This window comes from Scomber scombrus, chromosome 5, assembly GCF_963691925.1.
Source record: "Scomber scombrus chromosome 5, fScoSco1.1, whole genome shotgun sequence".
In the NCBI taxonomy this organism is placed as follows: domain Eukaryota; kingdom Metazoa; phylum Chordata; class Actinopteri; order Scombriformes; family Scombridae; genus Scomber; species Scomber scombrus.
In genome coordinates this window covers 31,194,868-31,220,769 of record NC_084974.1, presented here as the reverse complement: position 1 = coordinate 31,220,769, position 25,902 = coordinate 31,194,868, and the positions used below count along the sequence as shown (strand labels likewise).

At 42.6% G+C, this 25,902-nt stretch overlaps 1 protein-coding gene across 1 annotated transcript in view; it reads left to right on the top strand.

Moving 5' to 3' along the window:
• Positions 1–25,902, top strand: part of LOC133979986 (calpain-5-like) — a 130,892-nt gene that overhangs the window by 16,817 nt on the left and 88,173 nt on the right. The window contains exon 3 of the mRNA XM_062418543.1: positions 1,130–1,261. Within this exon, the coding sequence (XP_062274527.1) occupies positions 1,130–1,261 (132 nt within the window). The remainder of the gene's footprint in view (positions 1–1,129; positions 1,262–25,902) is intronic.

The following is a 25,902-nucleotide window of genomic DNA, read 5'->3' as shown; positions in this document are numbered from 1 at the left end:
ATGTTGATTCTTGTTTTAGCTCTTGTTGCATGAAGCTCTGTCTTTGTGTGGCTTTTTCTAATATACTTTTCTTTTTCCCCGTGGGAGCGGCTGGAGGTGGAAGCTTTGGCCCGCTTTTGTCTGTCATTGTCAGTCGTTACTGATCCACGGAGATAGCCAGTCGTTACTGGCTATCTCCGTGGATCATGGATGTATTATAATGCCGAGGACCCACAACAGACTCTCTTCCGGGTAGGGGTGCACGCATGATTACGTAATGCGGAAGGGGAAAACAGGCAGGTCGCTCGGCCAATCATATCATTCGGTCCGAATGATATGAAAACTCCGAGCTTTCCGACCGAATGATATGATTGGTCGGAGTTTTCCGGTCCGAATGATAGTGTTTGGTCGGAGTTTTCACTGAATGTTATGAGGATGGAATAATGTTTTGTTTCTGTGCTTGGTGGATCTCTCTAACATTATAGAGTGCCATTATCTTATTAATAGCATTTTAACCTAAACAAGGTTTACGGAAAATAAGATATAAGCTAAAAGTGGACAGTTTTTTAGAGCTCCCCCAGAACGTCTCAAGGGAGGCTTTCAAGGAAGCTTCTGTCCCTTTGAGGGGAGCCGAGCTCCCCTTAGCTCCCTCTTAATTTGAACCATGGCCATGGGTATAATGTAATAGATCTTTATGTGACCCATATATACATACATACATCTGTCTGTGTGTGTGTGTGTGCTGCTGGTTTATCCTCGCTCTATCATTTGGCTGCCGTCCCTGTACTCTGCCTCTTGTAGAGTCTGTGGTTTGTTTAGCTTTGAACATTTAAGAAGCAGTTTCTACTTTATCTTTTTTTTTTTTTTAACCCCTGTATTTGCCTCCTGATGGCTGACGCCCTGCTTAACGTTCTTCCATACTTGGCATCCGCCCAACACGACCACGACCACGACCACAACATCATCATTCAAACTCCAATTTCCAACATACAGTAACTTTTAAAGTATTGTGCTTCTTGTTCTTACCCTAACCCTAACCCTTATTTTGTTAATCTACTTAAAACTGCTGGATGAACTTCTATAGAATAGATTAATGCATTTCATGTAAAAGAAGATTAACGGTTATTTTATTCGCCTTTTATCCTTCCAGGAGTTAAGCAGCGACCCCCATCTGTTCGTGGACGGAATCAGTGCTCATGACCTGCACCAAGGCCAGCTGGGAAACTGCTGGTTCGTCGCTGCCTGCTCCAGTCTGGCCTCCAGAGAGGCGCTATGGCAAAAGGTGAGAGAAAGACACAGTAAAGATATAATAAAGAGAGAGTAAAGATGCACTAAAGACACACTAAAAACATAGTATAGACGCAGTAAAGACACAGTAAAGACGCAGTACTAATACTTAAAACAGACAAAACAATACAACAAAGTACAACCAGCTTATTTTCAGTCAAACCTTAATTTAAAGTGGTAATTTCCAAGATGTCAGTTTAGTTTTCGGTCATTAAACTCAAACACACATTTATAAATAAAGTAAATCATCATCAATCAATCATATATCCTTGTTTTCTTCATCTCCCTTAGAAACAGTGACAAACCAAAATTCAAATAAATGAATGAATAAATAAATAAATAAATAAATAAAGAAGTTTCTTACCGAAAAGGTTTTGGCTGAAGCATTTGCTTATAACACCGACCCTTTTAAATTAGTTTGTCTAATAGATCCTAATGTACATAACAAACACAACACATTTATTATAATAGGCTATTTAGTCTTTAAACTTTATAATAATGCATTCTGTTCTCTTTGGTGCCACTTACAGTGATAAACAGTAACTACAGGTGGGGTTTAACATTATCATACAGAATGCAGTGGTGAACATTGTTGAACTTTTTATGGATCAAATAATATTTCATAGCAGTACTAAGTAACACTCGTGTGTGTGTTTTATATACACACAACTTGGGCTTCAGTTTGTGTTGAACAAGAAGAACCAGGGATTGAACAACAACCAGCCCCACGAATAGAGGAGAGCTGGCTGAGCCTCAGCCTGTAGAGCGAGTTTGTGTGTGTGTTAGTGTGTGTGTTAGTGTGTGTGTGTGTGTGTGGATGTGCGTGTGGATGGGTGTGGGCCTGTGTGCATGCGAGTGTTTGTCTTGGCGTGTATTTACTTAACATTTGTGCTCACTGTGGCCTTTCATGTAATCTTAGTCATTACACTGATAGTAAGGCAAAGCAAGGCCAAGTGCAAAGTGCTTTACATAAAACACAAATGCAGAAGGAGACATTTAAATATGATGAAAAGTGTTAAAGTGTCAGTACTTAATAGATTACCTTCCTCACTCACACTGTCTGGTTGTGCTGAGTTGTGTTCAAGGTGTCGTTATCAACCTCTGTGTGTGTGTGTGTGTGTGTGTGTTGTAACAGCACCTATTAATTATTTTAAATTCTTAATAATGAAAGATCTAATTGCTGCATTCACTTTACTTCCTGAGCCACAGTTTTGTTTTGTTTTTTTACATTTGAGAACTGTAAAGTTTTTGTGCAGCTGATACACATTTTTGTATATGCAAATGTACACATTTAACCAGTGTTTATTTAAAAAACAACAACAACAACATATTATATAAAATGTTCACCTGGACCATAAAATACTGATATTGAATCCATAATCTCATTTTGAGTCAGAATATGAACAGAAACTGCTTGATTGATATTGCATGGGTTATGGACTACTTCACATCTCGACCCCAGTTTGTTAAACTTGGTGATGATGTATCTAATAACATTATAACAGACTCAGGAGCACCACAGGGTTCATCACTGTCACGTTTTATTCACTTTGTATACCTCTGACTGGAAGTCAAGTCGAGCCTCTGACTGCCACCTACAGATGACTCTGCACTTGTTGGTTGCATCATTAGAGGCGACCACATATATCTTACTTTACTTAAAGGAAATTTACTGCAGATTAAAGGAATTTATCATTGATTTTAAAAAGGAAAAAGACATCGGTGACTCCTGTTCTTATTAAAGATGTGGTTATTGAGGTGGTTCCCTGTTACAGGTACCGAGGCATCCTTGTGGATAACAGGCTGGACTGGAAATAAAACACTCGTGACACTTTAACAAAAGCCCAGTCAAGGCTGTTCTTCCTCAGGAAGCTTCGGTCGTTTGATGTCAGCAGGTCCCTCCTACGTGTGTTTTATCAAAGTATTTTAGCAAGGGTGCTTTTTTTATGTTCAGGACAGACATAAGATCAACAAGCTGATAAAAAAGGCAGGACCCATCATTGGTTTGCCTCCTGACTCACTAGATGTGGTCATGGAGAAGAGAGTAGGTGGGGAACTCAGGAGTATAATGAGGACCACCCAGTGTGTGACAGACCTGTGATGCCAAGGTGCTCTTCAGAAACATTTAGAAGGTCCTTAATGCTTTGTGCAGTGAGGTTTTTTAATGAACACTGTTGTAGACTGATTTGATGTTGATGTGTTCCTCTGCACTTATCTTGCACTGCCTGATTCTTGGATGTTTCCTTCCTGTATGTTGTCGGCCTTTGTGTAACTGTGACCTTTAGTTTCCTCTCTAGAGGATTAATAAAGTACCTCTTATCTTACCTAAGCATGTAGGGACTAATAAAGAGGCATTAAATGACTTTCATCACAAACTAAATGAATTTGCACAGATTCACCCAGTTAAAGGAGTTGAAGTAGCAGCTTTCATCCACAAGGTGGCGCCAGTAATCTTTATGAACAGAGACGCTCGATGGATGAAGGGATTTTGCTGTCAGGTGTAAATGGAAGATAATAATGTCTTTAATCATGTGTATAATTTCATTAAGAGACTCTTTATCATTCAGAGTTTAATTTGAGTTTAAACAGCCTGATGACACACCTGTAATGTCTAAAGATACGATACAGTACATCATTTTAAGATGAAAACTTTATAAACATGATAATAATGAATGTGTTATTGCAGTCATGGTTGTTTGTGTGCGTGTGTGTGTGTGTGTGTGTGTGTGTGTGTGTGTGTATGTGTGTGTGTGTGTGTGTGTGTGTGTTTCCTCCCACGTTTGCCTCTCTCCAGTCCTGTCTGGACTCAGAGGGCCTCTGCAGCATTCCGTTTTCCATCAGCTGAAGGGAAACTAGAGGCTGTTTTTAGTTTATCGTTGCCTCGTGCATAAACTTTTATAAATGCATTTTTTGTCAAATACAGTGTGAGATTTCTCGTGAAGATATATAATCCTGAAGACTTTTTAACATTTATATAAGAAGCTCTTAGTGTTTTAAGTTATTACAAATGTTTATTTTCCCAAGTAAAACAACAAAAAACTTAACTCAGTGTTGCTAATTTGCTTATTTAAGGCTTTCTACAGCAAGTCCTGACTGTATTTTTTTGTAATTAAATGCAAACAAAAGCTGTTTCTGTCCTCACTGAAGCAGTTGTGGCTCTCTGATTTTTTACCATTTACAATTTGGCACCAGTAAGGTGGAATGTTTTTGTTGGAATTTCCCCCCTTTCTGCTTCCCATCAGTCTTTTCCAACTGAAACACAGGGACATAAAACAAATTCATTTAAACACACTGTTGAAAACGTCAACAACAACTTTCTCATTCACTCATTCAATATTCACACCATACATAATAACATAAAATATATTATAATATATATAAAACACTTCTGCCATATACTGGCATCATTGTGAGTGACAAGAAAGAAAAATAAATTATTATTTTATTAAATTATTATTATTATTCAATACATATAGTCCTTCATAAGAGTAAATTAACGTATTCTGAGAGTAAACAAAAGAATATAATCACTTGAAAATAATTATTTATACATGGCGGCTCCAGGCCTTAACAAGGATTTAGTAGTCATTGGAAATTTGTCTGAGTGTAAAGATATATGTAGTAAAATGTATAAAGCCTGACATCTACTGGTGAAAGCCTGGTACTGGTTCACTTGATTTTGATTTAAGGTTTGGTTACTTGTAATGGTTGTGATTGTAATAGTGCTTCTCATTTGTACCCAATTCTAGCAATTTAATTATATATATATACATATATTCTAGATTGAGTTGCATCAGCAGCGTCTACCTTCAATTAAGCAGCTCATAAAACATAAATCCAGCAGATTTATGGTAACAAAACAAACAAAAATGGTTTACACATAACATTCAATTAAAAACTCTTTGTAGCAGATGTGACAGCAGTCTAAACGCTGCAGAAGAGAGACCTCCCTCCATCACTCTCTCCTCTTTCACCTGTGGTGAGCTGACACAGATTAAGCATGATCCTAATAATCTGGGATGTACTGTGTAGAGTTAACTTCCTGTGAGATGTTTAATGGATATTGCAGTTGTTTTGTCTTGATTCACAGTGGAGTCAGTTTCCTCATAGCATGGCCAGACCCAGCACACCCACAGTGACCAGGAGAGCTATAGTGAAGGATGGGAAGACAGACACATTTTTAAAAATTGTATATATATATATATATGTTTTAGTCATCCTACAAACAAACATTATCTCCAAAGGAAGATGCTCAGATATCTCTTATTCTTACCTTGCATGAATGATTGCTGTAGTGTAACAGCGTGGCTAGTGGTTGGGGTGGCGGTGGTGGTTGCGGTGTTAACGAGATTGGTGATGGTGGAAGTACTATTTGCAAGGTTTACGACATTGGTCTGTATTTTGGCGGTGGGGCTTCCCAGAGTATCAGAAGCTGAAGATGCAAGCAAAAGACAAAAAAACATCACTGATATGCTTTTAGCATACAAGAAAATATTATCAGTAATTTCAACTGCTGGAATTGCTGATGATGTGTATGTGAATTTGTGAATTTGAAAAGTTATCTTACTGCTGTTGAAAGCTCCAGTGGAGACTGACAAAGAAAAACTTTGTGCTCTAATGCTCAGTGATCTTCTAGATACAGAAGCGGCCGGTATGGTGGCAGAAAATGTGCACTGGATTTTGTTTCCGTTGACACTGCCCTTCACATTGGTAACTGCCAGCTGTAGAGCAAAGACAACTGAATTAGTTTTCAATGGTTTATTAACACAAACAATATTTATATATCATGCAATCAATGATGGATTCAATTAATGTTGACCATGATATGGCATGAACCGCAGGCGATTGAACCATTTAGTGTCTGTGTTCAGTAAGTTTACGTGGAACAAGCCTTACCGTTGTCACAGTCAGCACATCATTGTCGAGGAGGGCGCTAAAGAATTTGATAACACCATTGTCGTTTGCACAGATGTAGGTGGCGTCATTATCTCCCTGTGATGAAAAACCAGAAACAGTAAATAGAAGTTGTTGACACAGATGACTTTAAAAAAACAAGATGATTGGCTTCATTGTACTTTCATCTGTGAGTGGGTGAAAGAAGTTGACGTACCGCTGTTGTATCAGTTGACAGGGAGGCAGCAACGTAGCCTTCAGACTCTCCTGAGAGGCTGAAGTCAAAGTTTCGACCACTGCTCTGCTTGGCACCACAAAAGAAACATGAACTTGATTGTGAGGGGTCACAGGTAGTGGGCTCAGCTGCACAGAGCATCGATATCCCACAACCTGCGCTAGAGACAGGTGTCTGCAAGGAGAGGAGAAAGACTTAAGTACACTGTGATGAGGTAAACACCATCAATGGAGGTGTATGTTAACTTTATGGAATTCTATTCTTTTTTACTGAAGTCTTTTAGTATTACTCACCCCCAACGTTGGTACATTTGTTGCTGTTGCTTCAGTGGTTGCTGCTGCTGCGGTGGTTGCTTTTGCTGTTGCTGCAGCGGTTGCTGCTGCTGCTGCGGTTGCTTTTGCTGCAGTGGTTGCTTTTGCTGCAGTGGTTGCTTTTGCTGCTGTGGTTGCTTTTGCTGTAGTGGTTGCTTGTACTGCAGTGGTTGCTTTTGCTGCTGTGCTTGCTTTTGCTGCAGTGGTTGCTTGTACTGCAGTGGTTGTTGCTGCTGCAATGGTTGTTGCTTCTGCTGATGCAGTGGTTCCGGTTGCCGCTGCAGCAGTGGTTGTTTCTGCTGCTGCAGTTGTTGTTGCTGCTGCTTCAGTGGTTGTTTCCCCTGCTTCAGTGGTTGTTGCTGCTGCTTCAGTTGTTGTTGCTGCTGCTGCAGTGGTTGTTGCTGCTGCTTCAGTGGTTGTTTCTGCTGCTGCAGTGGTCGTTGCTGCTGCTGCAGTGGTTGTTGCTGCTGCTTCAGTGGTTGTTGCTTCTGCTGCAGTGGTTGTTGCTGCTGCTGCAGTGGTTGTTCCTGCTGCTGCAGTGGTTGTTACTGCTGCCTCAGTGGTTGTTGCTGCTGCTGCAGTGGTTGTTGCTGCTGCCTCAGTGGTTGTTGCTGCTGCCTCAGTGGTTGTTGCTGCTGCTGCAGTGGTTGTTGCTGCTGCCTCAGTGGTTGTTGCTGCTGCTGCAGTGGTTGTTGCTGCTGCTTCAGTGATTTTTGCTGCTGCCTCAGTGGTTGTTGCTGCTGCTGCTGCTGCAGTGGTTGTTGCTGCTGCTTCAGTGGTTGTTGCTGCTGCTACAGTGGTTGTTGCTGCTGCTTCAGTGGTTCTTGCTGCTGCTACAGTGGTTGTTGCAGCTGCTGCAGTGGTTGTTGCTGCTGCTTCAGTGGTTGTTGCAGCTGCTGCAGTGGTTGTTGCTGCTGCCTCAGTGGTTGTTGCTACTGCGGTAGTTGTTGCTGCTGCTGCAGTGGATGTTACTGCTGCCTCAGTGGTTTTTGCTGTTTCTGCAGTGGGTGTTGCTGCTGCTGCAGTTGTTGTTGCTGCTACTGCAGTGGTAGTTTCTGCTGCTGTAGTAATTGTTGCTCCTGCTGTACTGGTTGTTTCTGCTGCTTCAGATGTTGCTACTTCAGTGGTTGTTTCTGCTGCTTCAGTTGTTGTTGCTACTAAAGTGGTTGTTTCTGCTGTTGTAGTGGTTGTTTCTGCTGCTTCTGTGGTTGTTGCTGCTGCTACAGTGGTTGTTGCTGCTGCCAAAGTGGTTGTTGCTGCTGCTGCAGTGGTAGTTGCTGCTGCTGAAGTGGTTGTTTCTGCTGCTTCAGTTGTTGCTTCTGCAGTGGTCGTTTCTGCTGCTGCTGTGGTTGTTGCTGCTGCTGTAGTGGTTGTTGCTGCTGCCAAAGTGGTTGTTGCTGCTGCTGCAGTGGTAGTTGCTGCTGCTGTAGTGGTTGTTTCTGCTGTTTCAGTGGTTGTTGCTACTGCATTGGTTGTTTCTGCTGCTGCAGTGGTTGTTACTGCTGCCTCTGTAGTGGTAGTTGCTGCTACTGTAGTGGTTGTTTCTGCTGTTGTAGTGGTTGTTTCTGCTGCTTCGGTTGTTGTTGCTACTTCAGTGGTTGATTCTGCTGCTGCAGTGGTTGTTCCTGCTGTAGTGGTTGTTGCTGCTTCTGCAGTGGTAGTTGCTGCTGTTGTAGTGGTTGTTTCTGCTGCCGTAGTGGTTGTTTCTGCTGCTTCAGTTGTTTCTGCTGCTGCAGTGGTTGTTGCTGCTGATTTAGTGGTTGTTTCTGCTGCTTCAGTTGTTGCTACTTCAGTGGTTGTTTCGGCTGCTGCAGTGGTTGTTGCTGCTGTTGTAATGGTTGTTTCTTCTGCTTCAGTTGTTGCTACTTCAGTGGTTGTTTCTGCTGCTGCAGTGGTTGTTGCTGCTGCTGTAGTGGTTGTTGCTGCTGCTGTAGTGGTTGTTTCTGCTGCTTCAGTTGTTGCTACTTCAGTGGTTGTTTCTGCTGCTGCAGTGGTTGTTGCTGCTGCTGTAGTGGTTGTTTCTGCTGCAGTAGTTGTTGCTTCTGCAGTGGTTGTTGCTGCTTCTACAGTGGTTGTTTCTGCTGCTTCAGTGGTTGTTGCTACTGCAGTGGTTGTTTCTGCTGCTGCAGTGGTTGTTGCTGTTGCTGCTGTACTGGTTGTTTCTGCTGCTTCAGTGGTTGCTTCTGCAGTAGTTGTTTCTGCTGCTGCAGTGGTTGTTGCTGTTGCTGCTGTACTGGTTGTTTCTGCTGCTTCAGTGGTTGCTTCTGCAGTAGTTGTTTCTGCTGCTGCAGTGGTTGTTCCTGCTGTAGTGGTTGTTTCTGCTGCTACAGTGGTTGTTGCTGCTTCTGTAGTGATAGTTGCTGCTGCTGTAGTGGTTGTTTCTGCTGCTTCAGTTGTTGTTGCTGTTGCTGCTGTAGTTGTTGTTCCTGCTGCTTCAGTGGTTGCTTCTGCAGTTGTTGTTTCTGCTCCTGCAGTGGTTGTTCCTGCTGTAGTGGTTGTTACTGCTGCTACAGTTGTTGTTGCTGCTGCTGTGGTGATAGTTGCTGCTGCTGTAGTGGTTGTTTCTGCTGCTTCAGTTGTTGTTGCTACTGCAGTGGCTGTTTCTGCTGCTGTAGTGGTTGTTGCTGCTGCCGTAGTGGTTGTTTCTGCTGCTTCAGTTGATGCTACTTCAGTGGTTGTTTCTGCTGCTGCAGTGGTTGTTGCTGCTGTTGCTGTAGTGGTTGTTTCTGCTGCTGCAGTGGTTGTTCCTACTGTAGTTGTTGTTTCTGCTGCTACAGTGGTTGTTGCTGCTGCTACAGTGGTGGTTGCTGCTGCTGCAGTGGTTATTTCTGCTGCTGCAGTGGTTGTTGCTACTGCTGTAGTGGTTGTTTCTGCTGCTTCAGTTGTTGCTACTTCAGTGGTTGTTGCTGCTACTGTAGTGGTTGTTTCTGCTGCTTTAGTTGTGTCTTCTGCAGTGGTTGTTGCTGCTTCTACAGTGGTTGTTTCTGCTGCTTCCGGGGTTGTTGCTACTGCAGTGGTTGTTTCTGCTGCTGCAGTGGTTGTTGCTGTTGCTGCTGTAGTGGTTGTTCGTTCTGCTTCAGTGGTTGCTTCTGCAGTGGTTGTTTCTGCTGCTGCAGTTGTTGTTCCTGCTGTAGTGGATGTTTCTGCTGCTACAGTGGTTGTTGCTGCTGCTGCAGTGGTAGTTGCTGCTGCTGTAGTGGTTGCTTCTGCTGCTTCAGTTGTTGTTGCTACTGCAGTGGTTGTTTTTGCTGCCGTAGTGGTTGTTTCTGCTGCTTCAGTTTTTGCTACTTCAGTGGTTGCTACTGCAGTGGTTGTTTCTGCTGCTGTATTGGTTGTTGCTGCTGCCGTACTGGTTGTTTCTTCTGCTTCAGTTGTTGCTACTTCAGTGGTTGTTTCGGCTGCTACAGTGGTTGTTGCTACTGCTGCTGTAGTGGTTGTTTCTGCTGCTTCAGTGGTTGCTTCTGCAGTGGTTGTTTCTGCTGCTGCAGTGGTTGTTCCTGCTGCAGTGGTGGTTTCTGCTGCTACAGTGGTTGTTGCTGTTGCTGCAGTGGTAGTTGCTGCTGGTTTAGTGGTTGTTTCTGCTGCTTCAGTTGTTGTTGCTTCTGCAGTTGTTGTTTCTGCTGTTGTAGTGGTTGTTTCTGCTGCTTCAGTTGTTGCTGCTGCAGTGGTTGTTTCTGCTGCTGCAGTGGTTGTTGCTACTGCTGCAATGGTAGTTGCTGCTGCTGTAGTGGATGTTTCTGCTGCTCCAGTTGTTGCTGCTGCAGTGGTTGTTTCTGCTGCTGCAGTGGTTGTTTCTGCTGCTGCTGTGGTTTTTGCTGCTGTAGTTGTTGTTACTGCTGCTGCTGTGGTTTTTGCTGCTGTAGTGGTTGTTACTGCTGTTACAGGGGTTGTTTCTGCTGCTTCAGTTGTTGTTGCAGTGGTAGTTGCTGCTGTAGTGGTTGTTTCTGCTGCTTCAGTTGTTGTTGCTACTGCAGTGGTTTTTTCTGCTGCTGCAGTGATTGTTGCTGCTGCTGTAGTGGTAATTTCTGCTTCTTCAGTTGTTGCTACTTCATTGGTCGTTTCTGCTGCTTCAGTGGTTGCTTCTGCAGTGGTTGTTTCTGCTGCTGCAGTGGTTGTTCCTGCTGTAGTTGTTGTTTCTACTGCTACAGCGGTTGTTGCTGCTGCTGCAGTGGTAGTTGCTGCTCCTGTAGTGGTTGTTTCTGCTGCTTCAGTTGTTGCTGCTGCAGTGGTTGTTGCTGCTGCTGCAGTGGTTGTTGCTGCTGCTTCAGTGGTTGCTTCTGCAGTGGTTGTTTCTGCTGCTTCCGTGGTTGCTTCTGCAGTGGTTGTTTCTGCTGCTGTAGTGGTTGTTTCTGCTGCTACAGATGTTGTTGCTGCTGCTGCAGTGGTAGTTGCTGCTGTTGTAGTGGTTGTTTCTGCTGCTTCAGTTGTTGTTGCTACTGCAGTGGTTGTTTCTGCTGCTATAGTAGTTGTTGCTGCTGCCGTAGTGGTTGTTTCTGCTGCTTCAGTTGTTGCTACTTCAGTGGTTGTTTCTGCTGCTGCAGTGGTTGTTGCTACTACTGTAGTGGTTGTTTCTGCTGCTTCAGTTGTTGTTGCTACTGCAGTGGTTGTTTCTGCTGCTATAGTAGTTGTTGCTGCTGCCGTAGTGGTTGTTTCTGCTGCTTCAGTTGTTGCTACTTCAGTGGTTGTTTCTGCTGCTACAGTGGTTGTTGCTGCTGCTGCTGTAGTGGTTGTTTCTGCTGCTTCAGTGGTTGCTTTTGCAGTGGTTGTTTCTGTTGCTGCAGTGGTTGTTGCTACTGGAGTGGTTGTTTCTGCTGCTGCAGTGGTTGTTGCTGTTGCTGCTGTAGTGGTTGTTTCTGCTGCTTCAGTGGTTGCTTCTGTAGTGGTTGTTTCTGCTGCTGCAGTGGTTGTTCCTGCTGTAGTGGTTGTTTCTGCTGGTACAGTGGTTGTTGCTGCTGCTGCAGTGGTAGTTGCTGCTGCTGTAGTGGTTGTTTCTGCTGCTTCAGTTGTTGTTGCTACTGCAGTGGTTGTTTCTGCTGCTGCAGTGGTTGTTGTTGCTGCTGTAGTGGTTGTTTCTGCTGCTTCAGTGGTTGCTTCTTCAGTTGTTGTTTCTGCTGCTGCATTGGTTGTTCCTGCTGTAGTGGTTGTTTCTGCTGCTACAGTGGTTGTTGCTGCTGCTGCAGTGGTAGTTGCTGCTGCTGTAGTGGTTGTTTCTGCTGCTTCAGTTGTTGTTGCTACTGCAGCGGTTGTGTCTTCTGCTGTAGTGGTTGTTGCTGCTGCCGTAGTGGTTGTTTCTGCTGCTTCAGTTGTTTCTGCTGCTGCAGTGGTTGTTGCTGCTGCTTCAGTGGTTGTTGCTGCTGCTTCAGTGGTTGCGTCTGCAGTGGTTGTTTCTGCTGCTGCAGTGGTTGTTCTTGCTGTAGTGGTTGTTTCTGCTGCTACAGTGGTTGTTGCTGCTGCTGCAGTGGTAGTTGCTGCTGTTGAAGTGGTTGTTTCTGCTGCTTCAGTTGTTGTTGCTACTGCAGTGGTTGTTTCTGCTGCTATAGTAGTTGTTGCTGCTGCCGTAGTGGTTGTTTCTGCTGCTTCAGTTGTTGCTACTTCAGTGGTTGTTTCTGCTGCTGCAGTGGTTGTTGCTGTTGCTGCTGTAGTGGTTGTTTCTGCTGCTTCAGTGGTTGCTTCTGTAGTGGTTGTTTCTGCTGCTGCAGTGGTTGTTACTGCTGTAGTGGTTGTTTCTGCTGCTAGAGTGGTTGTTGCTGCTGCTGTAGTGGTTGTTTCTGCTGCTTCAGTTGTTGTTGCTACTGCAGTTGTTGTTTCTGCTGCTGTAGTGGTTGTTTCTGCTGCTTCAGTGGTTGCTTCCGCAGTGGTTGTTTCTGCTGCTGCAGTGGTTGTTCCTGCTGTAGTGGTTGTTTCTGCTGCTTCTGTGGTTGTTGCTGCTGCTGCAGTGGTAGTTTCTGCTGCTGTAGTGGTTGTTTCTGCTGCTTCAGTTGTTGTTGCTACTGCAGTGGTTGTTTCTTCTGCTGCAGTGGTTGTTGCTGCTACTGTAGTGGTTGTTTCTGCTGCTTCAGTTGTTGTTGCTACTGCAGTGGTTGTTTCTGCTGCTATAGTAGTTGTTGCTGCTGCCGTAGTGGTTGTTTCTGCTGCTTCAGTTGTTGCTACTTCAGTGGTTGTTTCTGCTGCTACAGTGGTTGTTGCTGCTGCTGCTGTACTGGTTGTTTCTGCTGCTACAGTGGTTGTTGCTGCTGCTGCAGTGGTAGTTGCTGCTGTTGAAGTGGTTGTTTCTGCTGTTTCAGTTGTTGTTGCTACTGCAGTGGTTGTTTCTGCTGCTATAGTAGTTGTTGCTGCAGCCGTAGTGGTTGTTTCTGCTGCTATAGTAGTTGTTGCTGCAGCCGTAGTGGTTGTTTCTGCTGCTATAGTAGTTGTTGCTGCTGCCGTAGTGGTTGTTTCTGCTGCTTCAGTTGTTGCTACTTCAGTGGTTGTTTCTGCTGCTGCAGTGGTTGTTGCTGTTGCTGCTGTAGTGGTTGTTTCTGCGGCTTCAGTGGTTGCTTCTGTAGTGGTTGTTTCTGCTGCTGTAGTGGTTGTTTCTGCTGCTAGAGTGGTTGTTGCTGCTGCTGTAGTGGTTGTTTCTGCTGCTTCAGTTGTTGTTGCTACTGCAGTGGTTGTTTCTGCTGCTGTAGTGGTTGTTTCTGCTGCTTCAGTGGTTGCTTTTGCAGTGGTTGTTTCTGCTGCTTCAGATGTTGTTCCTGCTGTAGTGGTTGTTTCTGCTGCTTCAGTGGTTGTTGCTGCTGCTGCAGTGGTAGTTTCTGCTGCTGTAGTTGTTGTTTCTGCTGCTTCAGTTGTTGTTGCTACTGCAGTGGTTGTTTCTTCTGCTGCAGTGGTTGTTGCTGCTGCTGTAGTGGTTGTGTCTGCTGCTTCAGTTGTTGCTACTTCAGTGGTTGTTTCTGCTGCTGCAGTGGTTTTTGCTACTGCAGTGGTTGTTTCTGCTGCTATAGTAGTTGTTTCTGCTGCTGTAGTGGTTGTTTCTGATGCTTCAGTGGTTGCTTCTGCAGTGGTTGTTTCTGCTGCTGCAGTGGTTGTTCCTGCTGTAGTGGTTGTTTCTGCTGATACAGTGGTTGTTGCTGCTGCTGCAGTGGTAGTTGCTGCTGCTGTAGTGGTTGTTTCTGCTGCTTCATTTGTTGTTACTACTGCAGTGGTTGTTGCTGCTGCTGTAGTGGTTGTTTCTGCTGCTTCAGTGGTTGCTTCTGCAGTGGTTGTTTCTGCTGCTGCAGTGGTTGTTCCTGCTGTAGTGGTTGTTTCTGCTGCTGCAGTGGTAGTTGCTGCTGCTGTAGTGGTTGTTTCTGCTGCTTCAGTTGTTGTTGCTACTGCAGCGGTTGTTTCTTCTGCTGCAGTGGTTGTTTCTGCTGCTTCAGTGGTTGTTGCTACTGCAGTGGTTGTTTCTGCTGCTGCAGTGGTTGTTGCTGTTGCTGCTGTAGTGGTTGTTTCTGCTGCTTCAGTGGTTGCTTCTGCAGTGGTTGTTTCTGCTGCTGCAGTGGTTGTTCCTGCTGTAGTGGTTGTTTCTGCTGCTGCAGTGGTAGTTGCTGCTGCTGTAGTGGTTGTTTCTGCTGCTTCAGTTGTTGTTGCTACTGCAGCGGTTGTTTCTTCTGCTGCAGTGGTTGTTTCTGCTGCTTCAGTGGTTGTTGCTGCTGCTGCAGTGGTAGTTGCTGCTGTTGTAGTGGTTCTTTCTACTGCTTCAGTTGTTGTTGCTACTGCAGTGGTTTTTTCTGCTGCTGTAGTGGTTGTTGCTGCTGCTGTAGTGGTGGTTTCTGCTGCTTCAGTTGTTTCTGCTGCTGCAGTGGTTGTTGTTGCTACTTCAGTGGTTGTTTCTGCTACTGCAGTGGTTGTTCCTGCTGCTGCAGTGGTTTTTGCTGTTGCTGCTGTAGTGGTTGTTTCTGCTGCTTCAGTGGTTGCTTCTGCAGTGGTTGTGTCTGCTGCTGCAGTGGTTGTTCCTGCTGTAGTAGTTGTTTCTGCTGCTACAGTGGTTGTTGCTGCTGCTGCAGTGGTAGTTGCTGCTGCTGTAGTGGTTGTTTCTGCTGCTTCAGTTGTTGTTACTACTGCAGTGGTTGTTGCTGCTGCTGTAGTGGTTGTTTCTGCTGCTTCAGTGGTTGCTTCTGCTGTGGTTGTTTCTGCTGCTGCAGTGGTTGTTCCTGCTGTAGTGGTTGTTTCTGCTGCTGCAGTGGTAGTTGCTGCTGCTGTAGTGGTTGTTTCTGCTGCTTCAGTTGTTGTTGCTACTGCAGCGGTTGTTTCTTCTGCTGCAGTGGTTGTTTCTGCTGCTTCAGTGGTTGTTGCTACTGCAGTGGTTGTTTCTGCTGCTGCAGTGGTTGTTGCTGTTGCTGCTGTAGTGGTTGTTTCTGCTGCTTCAGTTGTTGTTGCTACTGCAGCGGTTGTTTCTTCTGCTGTAGTGGTTGTTGCTGCTGCCGTAGTGGTTGTTTCTGCTGCTTCAGTTGTTTCTGCTGCTGCTGTGGTTGTTGTTGCTACTTCAGTGGTTGTTTCTGCTGCTGTAGTGGTTGTTTCTGCTGCATTAGTTGTTGCTTCTGCAGTGGTTGTTGCTGCTTCTACAGTGGTTGTTTCTGCTGCTTCAGTGGTTGTTGCTACTGCAGTGGTTGTTTCTGCTGCTGCAGTGGTTGTTGCTGTTGCTTCTGCAGTGGTTGTTTCTGCTGCTTCTGTGGTTGCTTCTGCAGTGGATGTTTCTGCTGCTGCAGTGGTTGTTCCTGCTGTAGTGGTTGTTTCTGCTGCTACAGTGGTTGTTGCTGCTGCTGCAGTGGTAGTTGCTGCTGTTGTAGTGGTTCTTTCTACTGCTTCAGTTGTTGTTGCTACTGCAGTGGTTGTTTCTGCTGCTGTAGTGGTTGTTGCTGCTGCCGTAGTGGTGGTTTCTGCTGCTTCAGTTGTTTCTGCTTCTGCAGTGGTTGTTGTTGCTACTTCAGTGGTTGTTTCTGCTACTGCAGTGGTTGTTTCTGCTGCTGCAGTGGTTTTTGCTGTTGCTGCTGTAGTGGTTGTTTCTGCTGCTTCAGTGGTTGCTTCTGCAGTGGTTGTTTCTGCTGCTGCAGTGGTTGTTCCAGTTGTAGTGGTTGTTTCTGCTGCTACAGTGGTTGTTGCTGCTGCTGTAGTGGTTGTTTCTGCTGCTTCAGTTGTTGTTACTACTGCAGTGGTTGTTTCTGCTGCTGCAGTGGTTGTTGCTGCTGCTGTAGTGGTTGTTTCTGCTGCTTCAGTGGTTGCTTCTGCAGTGGTTGTTTCTGCTGCTACAGTGGTTGTTCCTGCTCTAGTGGTTGTTGCTGCTGCCGTAGTGGTGGTTTCTGCTGCTTCAGTTGTTTCTGCTGCTGCAGTGGTTGTTGTTGCTACTTCAGTGGTTGTTTCTGCTGCTGTAGTGGTTGTTTCTGCTGCATTAGTTGTTGCTTCTGCAGTGGTTGTTGCTGCGTCTAGAGTGGTTGTTTCTGCTGCTTCAGTGGTTGTTGCTACTGCAGTGGTTGTTTCTGCTGCTGCAGTGGTTGTTGCTGCTGCTGCTGTAGTGGTTGTTTCTGCTGCTTCAGTGGTAGCTTCTGCAGTGGTTGTTTCTTCTGCTGCAGTGGTTGTTGCTACTGCAGTGGTTGTTTCAGCTGCTGCAGTGGTTGTTGCTGTTGCTGCTGTAGTGGTTGTTTCTGCTGCTTCAGTGGTTGCTTCTGTAGTGGTTGTTTCTGCTGCTGCAGTGGTTGTTCCTGCTGTAGTGGTTGTTTCTGCTGCTACAGTGGTTGTTGCTGCTGCTGCAGTGGAAGTTGCTGCTGCTGTAGTGGTTGTTTCTGCTGCTTTAGTTGTTGTTGCTACTGCAGTGGTTGTTTCTGCTGCTGCAGTGGTTGTTGCTGCTGCTGTAGTGGTTGTTTCTGCTGCTTCTGTGGTTGCTTCTGCAGCGGTTGTTTCTGCTGCTGCAGTGGTTGTTCCTGCTGTAGTGGTTGTTTCTGCTGCTACAGTGGTAGTTGCTGCTGCTGTAGTGGTTGTTTCTGCTGCTTCAGTTGTTGTTGCTACTGCAGCGGTTGTTTCTTCTGCTGTAGTGGTTGTTGCTGCTGCCGTAGTGGTTGTTTCTGCTGCTTCAGTTGTTTCTGCTGCTGCAGTGGTTGTTGCTGCTGCTGTAGTGGTCGTTTCTGCTGCTTCAGTTGTTGCTACTTCAGTGGTTGTTTCTGCTGCTGCAGTGGTTGTTTCTGCTGCTTCTGTGGTTTTTGCTGCTGTAGTGGTTGTTACTGCTGCTACAGTGGTTGTTTCTGCTGCTTCAGTTGTTGTTGCTACTGCAGTGGTAGTTTCTGCTGCTGTAGTGGTTGTTGCTTCTGCTGTAGTGGTTGTTTCTGCTGCTTTAGTTGTTGATACTTCAGTGGTTGTGTCTGCTCTTGCAGTGGTTGTCGCTGCTGCTGCAGTGGTAGTTGCTGCTGCTGTAGTGGTTGTTTCTGCTGCTTCAGTTGTTGTTGCTACTGCAGTGGTTGTTTCTGCTGCTGTAGTGGTTGTTGCTGCTGCCGTAGTGGTTGTTTCTGCTGCTTCAGTTGTTTCTGCTGCTGCAGTGGTTGTTGCTGCTGCTGCAGTGGTTCTTTCTGCTGCTTCAGTAATTGCTACTTCAGTGGTTGTTCCTGCTGCTGCATTGGTTGTTGCTGCTGCTGTAGTGGTTGTTTCTGCTGCATTAGTTGTTGCTTCTGCAGTGGTTGTTGCTGCTTCTACAGTGGTTGTTTCTGCTGCATCAGTGGTTGTTGCTACTGCAGTGGTTGATTCTGCTGCTGCAGTGGTTGTTGCTGTTGCTGCTGTAGTGGTTCTTTCTGATGCTGCAGTGGTTGTTCCTGCTGTAGTGGTTGTTTCTGTTGCTACAGTGGTTGTTGCTGCTGCTGTAGTGGTTGTTGCTGCTGCCGTAGTGGTTATGTCTGCTGCTTCAGTTGTTGCTACTTCAGTGGTTGTTTTTGCTGCTACAGTGGTTGTTGCTGCTGCTGCTGTAGTGGCTGTGTCTACTGCTTCAGTGGTTGCTTCTGCAGTGGTTGTTTCTGCTGCTGCAGTGGTTGTTCCTGCTGTAGTGGTTGTTTCTGCTGCTACAGTGGTTGTTGCTGCTGCTGTAGTGGTTTTTGCTGCTGCCGTAGTGGTTTCGTCTTCTGCCTCAGTTGTTGCAACTTCAGTGGTTGTTTCTGCTGCTACAGTGGTAGTTGCTGCTGCTTCTGTAGTGGTTGTTTCTGCTGCTTTAGTGGTTGCTTCTGCAGTGGTTGTTTCTGCTGCTGCAGTGGTTTTTCCTGCTGTAGTGGTTGTTTCTGCTGCTGCAGTGGTTGTTGCTGCTGCTGCAGTGGTAGTTGCTGCTGCTGTAGTGGTTGTTTCTGCTGCTTCAGTTGTTGTTGCTACAGCAGTGGATGTTTCTGCTGCTGCAGTCGTTGTTTCTGCTGCCGCCGTGGTTGTTGCTGCTGCTTCAGTGGTTGTTGCTGTTACTGCTGCCGTGGTTGTTGCTTCTGCTGCAGTCGTTGCTGCTGCTGATGTGCCCACAAACATCCAGGACAGCATTATAAAAAGGACAGTGAGGACCAGTCGGTTGTCCATGGCTGTAGCAGAAAGGGGAAGATTTCATTCCATGAAATACAATAACATAATTAAAACTGCAAGCAGTGTCCAAGGGCCCTCGCACCCCCTAGTTTACCCCTCCAACTGTAACGCCGTAGGTGCACGTTGGTGCGTGCGGCAGTCGCAGGGCTGTCAAAACTGGCAAGTTGATGTCTTTTCTCCTGTGCCCTTAAGTGAACATTGTGTGATGGGGTTAATGTCTCCACTAAATGGCAAACTAAGACCACAAATGAGTCTTGTGGGTGAAGGGCCAAAAAATCGTCAAGATTGAGCATTTTTGCCTGGATGGCCGACTTCCTGTTGGATTTAGGGTATGGGTCCAAGAGGCTTTTTAGTGCGTCTTTACACGATACATGTGTTTCCCGAATTTGGTTTGTCTACGTCAATCTGAGTCGAGGGGCTTGATTTTTTAAATGTTCTAGGGGGCACTATTAATCCATTTTGCGTCGCCCATTTCCGCGATCCTTAAAATATCAAATTATTCACCAGATCGGACATTATTGCAAGTTTTGGTGAGTTTTGGGGCATGTTTAGGCTGTCAAAAAAGCATAAAACTATAATAGTAATAAAAATCATCCATATTGAACATTTTAGCCTGGATGGCCAACTTCCTGTTGGACTTAGGGTATGGGTCCAAGAGGCTTTTTTGTACGTCTGGACATGATACGTAGGCCTTGTCGATTTCATTTCTCTATGTCAATGTGGAAGGCGGGGCTTAAACTTTGAAATCTTCCAGGGGGCGCTGTGGAGTCATCTTCTCACTTAAAAATCCCAAACGTTGTCAGTAGTCAATATGTCTGACTGTTGACGTATGTGTTCAATTTGGTGAGTGTAGGAGTTTGTTAAAATGTACAAAATGGATAAAGGCATTAGGGGGCGCTATTGAGCTGTTGTGCCACGTTAAGGGCAGTTATGGTATCAAATTAAAGTGCTCCTGAGTGTGAACCTATGTGGGCAATTTGGTGATTCTGTGAAAACGGGAAAGTCCTCTAAACGCTGTGGGAAAAACAGAAAAGCGACGCAGGAAATGCACAATAACCGACTTCCTGTTAGAGCGAAAATGTTGAAAAAATTAATTTGGGGGTTTACCCATGAGTGCTATGAGTCCTGTAAATTTCACAAAGAGCAGACAAAGTTTTTGGTCACATGACCTGCTGTTAGGGGGCGCTATGGAGACCCCTTGCCACACCCACCCCCAATGATGTTGAAATTGAAACGGATTCAGCAGGTGTGACATTTCACGTGCTGCATGTATTAACATCTGACAATGTAGGGAGGAGTTATAAGGAGTTTTTTGTTTATACAAACAAACGACAGCCACGCCCACCTGGTATAGCGTAGGTAAAATCTGTTGTCAAGTTTACATCATCAAGGTCTGAGGATGATCAGTTCCAATCTGAAGTCTGTGGAGTCAAAACTGCAGGAGGAGTTCTTTAAAGTACGAGGCCTGGAAATGGGGAAAATGGCGGAAAAAATGCACCTGTGATCCAACATGTCCGACTTCCTGTTGGACTTTGGTCCAAGAGGCTTTTTTGTGCGTCTGGTCATGATATATATGAATCCTAAATTTCATTCATGTACGTGTATGTAATAGGTGGGGCTTCAACTTTTAATGTTCTAGGGGGCGCTGTAGAGTCATCTTGGCACTGAAAAGGTTGCGCTTATACCAAAAAACACTATTCGTGAGTCTTGACGAGTGTGTCCAATTTGGTGAGTTTTAGAGTTTGTCAGTACATACTAAGTGGGAAAAGGCACTAGGGGGTGCTACTGAGCTGTTGGGGCAAAATGTTGGGCAAATGTGGTATCAGATGAAAGAGCTCATGATTTGAAACCTATGTGGCAGGTTTCATAATTCTGTGAACATCGTAAAGTCCTCAAAACAGTGTTGGAAAAATGAAAATCGGTGCCGCCAAAAATGCGACTCATTTGGCGGCATAAGAGCGTGAAAAATAATAATAATAGGAATCTTGGCAAAAGCAATAGGTCCCTCACTGACTGGTCAGTGCTCGGGCCCTAATTACTCAGTTAGTTGTCAGGGGAGAAAATGTGTAGGTATTTTACTAAACATAATACCCAAAGGAGTAATACAGGAAAACTTTTTTTACTAAAAGATTTTACTAAAGAAAAGCTTTATTTAATGATCACACCTTTTCTATTACATGGTGGTATACCACTGGAAAGTCAATAACTTTTGTGAAATTATGAATCATTGATATATCATCAATGTGAATAATTACTGTATTATAATTAAATGCCAATGGATACTTTAATCAATAATATAAAAAAATGCATTTATTTCCCCTCACACCAAGCACAAGTCTTATATGTCATTTAGCTTAATGTGATTTTAAAAAATGTCAACGGTTAATAAAAGCGAATGATAATTTGGATGAAATTATATTCATCATCATACATTTTACTCAAACATACGTAAATATAGTGAAACAGTATACATAAATATGTTTTGCTAGAAAGTGAAGTTCAATTTCTCTTCTAACTTGAATAATTGCATGAAATAAAAATTTACTTGAATTTTCAATTCAAATATACATGATTCAAATTCTGTTTCTATTGACACATATTTCTACCTGCTCTTAATAATTGCTAATTACTTACAATATACTTAATTATATAATATTTAAAAAATTTAAAACAACTTTTAAACTTTTATACATCATTTGATTTTTCTATTCAAATGATGTATATTTCAATACCAATTCAAATAAACATGATTCAAATTCAATGTCTAGTGACACATATTTCTGCCCGTATGAAACTCTCTCTTTATTAATTACTAACAATATACTTTAATTATGTAATATTTTTACTTTAACTTTAATTAATTTAAAAACTAAATTTACAAAACAACAAATAATAAACTGCAATTTAAAGAATAAAGGTATATTACATTGATTACATGTATACTATATGGCATTCTTCCAGAAGTCATCAAATAATAGAGAATAATGTAATATATTGCTTCAGCGTACCTGTAGGTCTTGTTATCATCAGTTTGATGGGTAAAATTCGATAATGTGCAAAAATATCTGCAGATACGTTAATGTAGATCTTGTGTAGTTTTATTCTCAGCTGTGCCTGACAGGTGAGCTATTTCCTCTGATGTCTTTAACAAGCTTACGGGCAAAAATGTGACACCTGTCCACTCTGTGCTGCTATTTAAACGAAGTAGGAGAAAACAGGCTGGACTTCTGTGACATCATGGATGACGTTGCCACACGGTGGGTGGGGAATAGTGGGATAGGTGCTGAAGGGTGTGCTTGATGAAAACAAAGTATGAAATTGGGCGACGTCAATACATATTGAACATATTTTCTCTGTGATGGTTATGTTCACTATTTATAGCAGGGTTGTCAAAGTTATTTCAGGCAAAGAGCCACATACGGGCCAGTTTGATCTCATGAGGGCTGGACAAATAAAACCATTGCGTAACAACTTCTAAATAAAAAAACATCTGAATGTTTCCTTCTTTTAATGTAAAGAAGTACAAGTACATTCGTAAACCATCATATTAAATGAACCACACATTTACTGTACATTTCAACAGGTGAATAACAGCCTGGGATGTCTTAAGAAAAGTTAGTGTAAGTCCAACATTATAAAATAAGATAAAATAATTGGACATACTACTACATACATTCAGCGTCACACACAATCAATTATGACCCATCATAAAACAAAAAAAACAAAAACAAAGGTAGGTAAAAATTAAGAAAAGTAAGTAAAAAAATAAAATAAAAGTGTCTGGTGAAATATTGCACTAGTAATATATTGCACAGATATATAAATGGAGTATTTTAAAAGTGGGTTTCAGAGTCACTGTGTGTTTGTTGAGAGTCTGGATGGATTTAGGAAAGAAACAGTTCAAGAGTCTGTTGGTGTGTGTTTTTATTGACCTGTACGCCTCTCTGAAGGCAGAGAGTCACAGTAGAGTGACCGGGTCGAGAAAAGTCCTTTTATAATGTTCTTTTCTCTGGAGAAGTAGCGGGTGTCTCTGTTTTTTGACATTCAATGTACAGTACAAGTACATCCTGAGTACTTGTCACAACACCTGCCTTTTTTTCAATCATTGATGGTGCGCCATCTGTAGCCAGGCTGACAGCAATAAGTGAGTTAAAAATGTCATTCACTGCTGTGGTTTCTTTCATCTGCACCAACTAAAGGAACTCCTCAGTGACGCTTCTCATCGACACCACAAATGAGAATCGATATGTTTGACATCCCTGATTTATAGTGTCTTTCTGGATGGTTTTATTATCTGATGCAGCAATCACACAGTCATTTCATTTAAAACTTCTTAGTTGTTATAATGACCTGAAAAGCTTTACTGTATGTGAGTAAACAGATCAGGCAGGTCCGGTCTCTTTCTTTTTCTACATCAATTCTAAAACCAATTCCCTTTTAAAGTCAAAGTGAGGTTGAGAGCTGAAGTTAGAGAATTGTTCAGTGTGTAAAGTGGTTCTCAAATTTCTTAGATAGTCCCTTTTTTTAGTGAGCCACCTTTGGGCTTTTGACTGTAGAGCTCATTAAGTTGTTTGATTTTGAAAGAATGGGTTTGGGTTTGCCACCTGCCATTTATGTCACTTTAATGAGCTTGATAGGATGTAATTGGTTATGAATGTTGGTGGCATGTTGGCATGAGACAGGTGACTCAGTGCCAAGAACAGGTTTAACTGTGGCAGAGTGAACTGTCATTCATGCATCAATATCACCTTTGTGTTTTAAACGGTAAACCGCCCTGTCTATTGAACAAGCAACTCTGAACAATAATATTGTCCGTTTATAATAATGGGCAGAGGCAACTATTCAATGACGTGTAAGCCAAAAAATAACATACGACTTACGAAATGTTGTACAGATGAGTGTGAATGTGTGAAATCAAAAAGAATGCAGACAACTCTTTACTACTGTGCCTCTGATAGTCATCAGGTCGTGTGAACGGCAATATGAATGTTATATGTAGAGCTGCAAATAGGTGTGTGTGTCAATGTCTTTTTTGTTTAACCCTCACATACTGTTCAGGGTCAAATATGACCCTTGTTTTTTTGTTTGTTTTTTTACATTCGAGAGCTATAAAGACACCTTACACACATTTCTCTTAGCTAGACTGTTCTTAATGTGACGCACAGTATACAAAAATGGATTTTGGAAATTGTGTGTGTGTAGCTGATACACATTTTAAAATATGCAAATGTACAAGTTTGAACTGTATTTTTTTTTTTTTAAAACAAAAAAAAAAAACATCAGCATTCAAACATGATTTTATATTCTTCATATTCTATAAAATGTTTCCTGGATCATAAAATAGTGATTCTGAATGTCTTTTTTCCATACAATTGATCAAACAGGAGGATTAACTCCTTAAGTGCTACTTAAAAAAATCTTTTCTTTGTTTTTCCTTCCTCTTTGAGGCCATGACAACATAAAAAATGATTTTTTTTCTCATTGAGCCTAAATGTGATGTTTTACAGACCTCTATAGACTTCATTCAGACCTCATTATTTCAAAACTTAAAAAAAAAACATGTTAGAGACTCATTCTGTTCGTGTACAAAATGAAAAAAGTGAAACTCAACTTCAAAAATGTTTCCAGCAGGATCTCTGATGTCAGCAGTGATTTGTGTTATTCTTCATTTATACACTAGCACAACCTGTATCTATAGCAACCATAGAACAACCTGTATCTATAGCAACCATAACACAATCTGATGGTCTGTCTATGCATTACATACCTCATACAAGTGTTTGGCTTAAATAGATTTTGTATTTGATATATCTTGACACAAAGTGAAGTCTACCAAACGGTTGAGCAGACCTACAGAGTTTTCAGAGTTGAAGTATCAGCTTTCATCCACAAGGTGGCGCCAGTAATCTTTATGAACAGAGACGCTCGATGGATGAAGGGATTTCGCTGTCAGGTGTAAATGGAAGATAATAATGTCTTTAATCATGTGTATAATTTCATTAACAGACTCTTTATCATTCAGAGTTTAATTTGAGTTTAAACAGCCTGATGACACACCTGTAATGTCTAAAGATACGATACAGTACATCATTTTAAGACTAAAACATGATAATAATGAATGTGTTATTGAAGTCATGGTTGTGTGTGTGTGTGTGTGTGTGTGTGTGTGTGTGTGTGTGTGTGTGTGTGTGTGTGTGTGTGTGTGTGTGTGTGTGTCCTCCCACTGTTGCCTCTCTCTAGTCCTGTCTGGACTCAGAGGGCCTCTGCAGCATTCAGTTTTCCATCAGCTGAAGGGAAACTAGAGGCTGTTTTTAGTTTATCGTTGCCTCGGCGGTGGCAGCCTATTGTCGTGACACCCGTTAATGATCCAAAAGAAACAAACACACCGCTTCTAAAATACACTTATTAAGACTCTAGTGTTATCAAGACAAACAGCATAGACAGGTTTATGATATTTATATCATCTTTTTATTATAAAGTAAATAATTAAAGAAAAAGCTCAACTCAAGTGTGCATAAACTTTTATAAATGCATTTTTTGTTAGATACAGTGTGAGATTTCTCCTAAAGATATATAATCCTGGAGACTTTTTAACATTTATATAAGAAGCTCTTAGTGTTTTAAGTTATTACAAAGTTATTATTCATTTCCCAAGTAAAACACAAAAAAACGTAACTCAGTGTTGCTGAGACTGTATTTTTTTGTAATTAAATGCAAACAAAAGCTGTTTCTGTCCTCACTGAAGCAGTTGTGGCTCTCAGATTTTTTACCATTTACAATTTGGCACCAGTAAGGTGGAACGTTTTTGGTCGAATTTCCCCCCTTTCTGCTTCATATATATACATACACATACATACATATATTTTCTATAGTATACAGACAATATTAATGACACCAAGAGACCTAATCTGCATAAATATTTATTTATTTATTTCAAAAATAATATGTAAGAGACAAATGTGCAAAATCAGTTTCACTCAGATTTGGTATACAGTTTTTTTCCATGAGCACCTGCTCATTTGCATCACACACACACGAAAATATCAGCCCATCCTTGAGGGCTTCATTTAAACACACTGTTGAAACATCAACAACAACTCATTCAACATTCACAACACACAGAATAACATAAAATATATTATGATAAATACACTTCTGCCATATGCTGGCATCATTGTGAGTGACAGGAAAGAAAAATAAATACTTATTTTATTAAATTATTATTACTATTCAATAAATATAGTCCTTCATAAGAGTGCATCAGCGTATTCTGAGAGTAAACAAAATAATATAATCACTTGAAAATATATATTTATACATGGTGGCTCCAGGCCTTACCAAGGATTTAGGAGTCATTGGATATTGGTCTGACTGTAAAGATGTGTATAAAGTAAAGATGTATAAAGCCTGACATCTACTGGTGAAAGCCTGGTACTGGTTACTTGAAATGGTTGTGATTGTAATGGTGCTTCTCATTTGTACCCAATATCTATATATTTACATATCTATTTACTTATCTATATATACATGTATGTATATATATATATATATATATATATATATATATATATATATATATATATATATATATATGTATGTATTCTAGATTGAGTTGCATCAGCAGCGTCTACCTGCAATTAA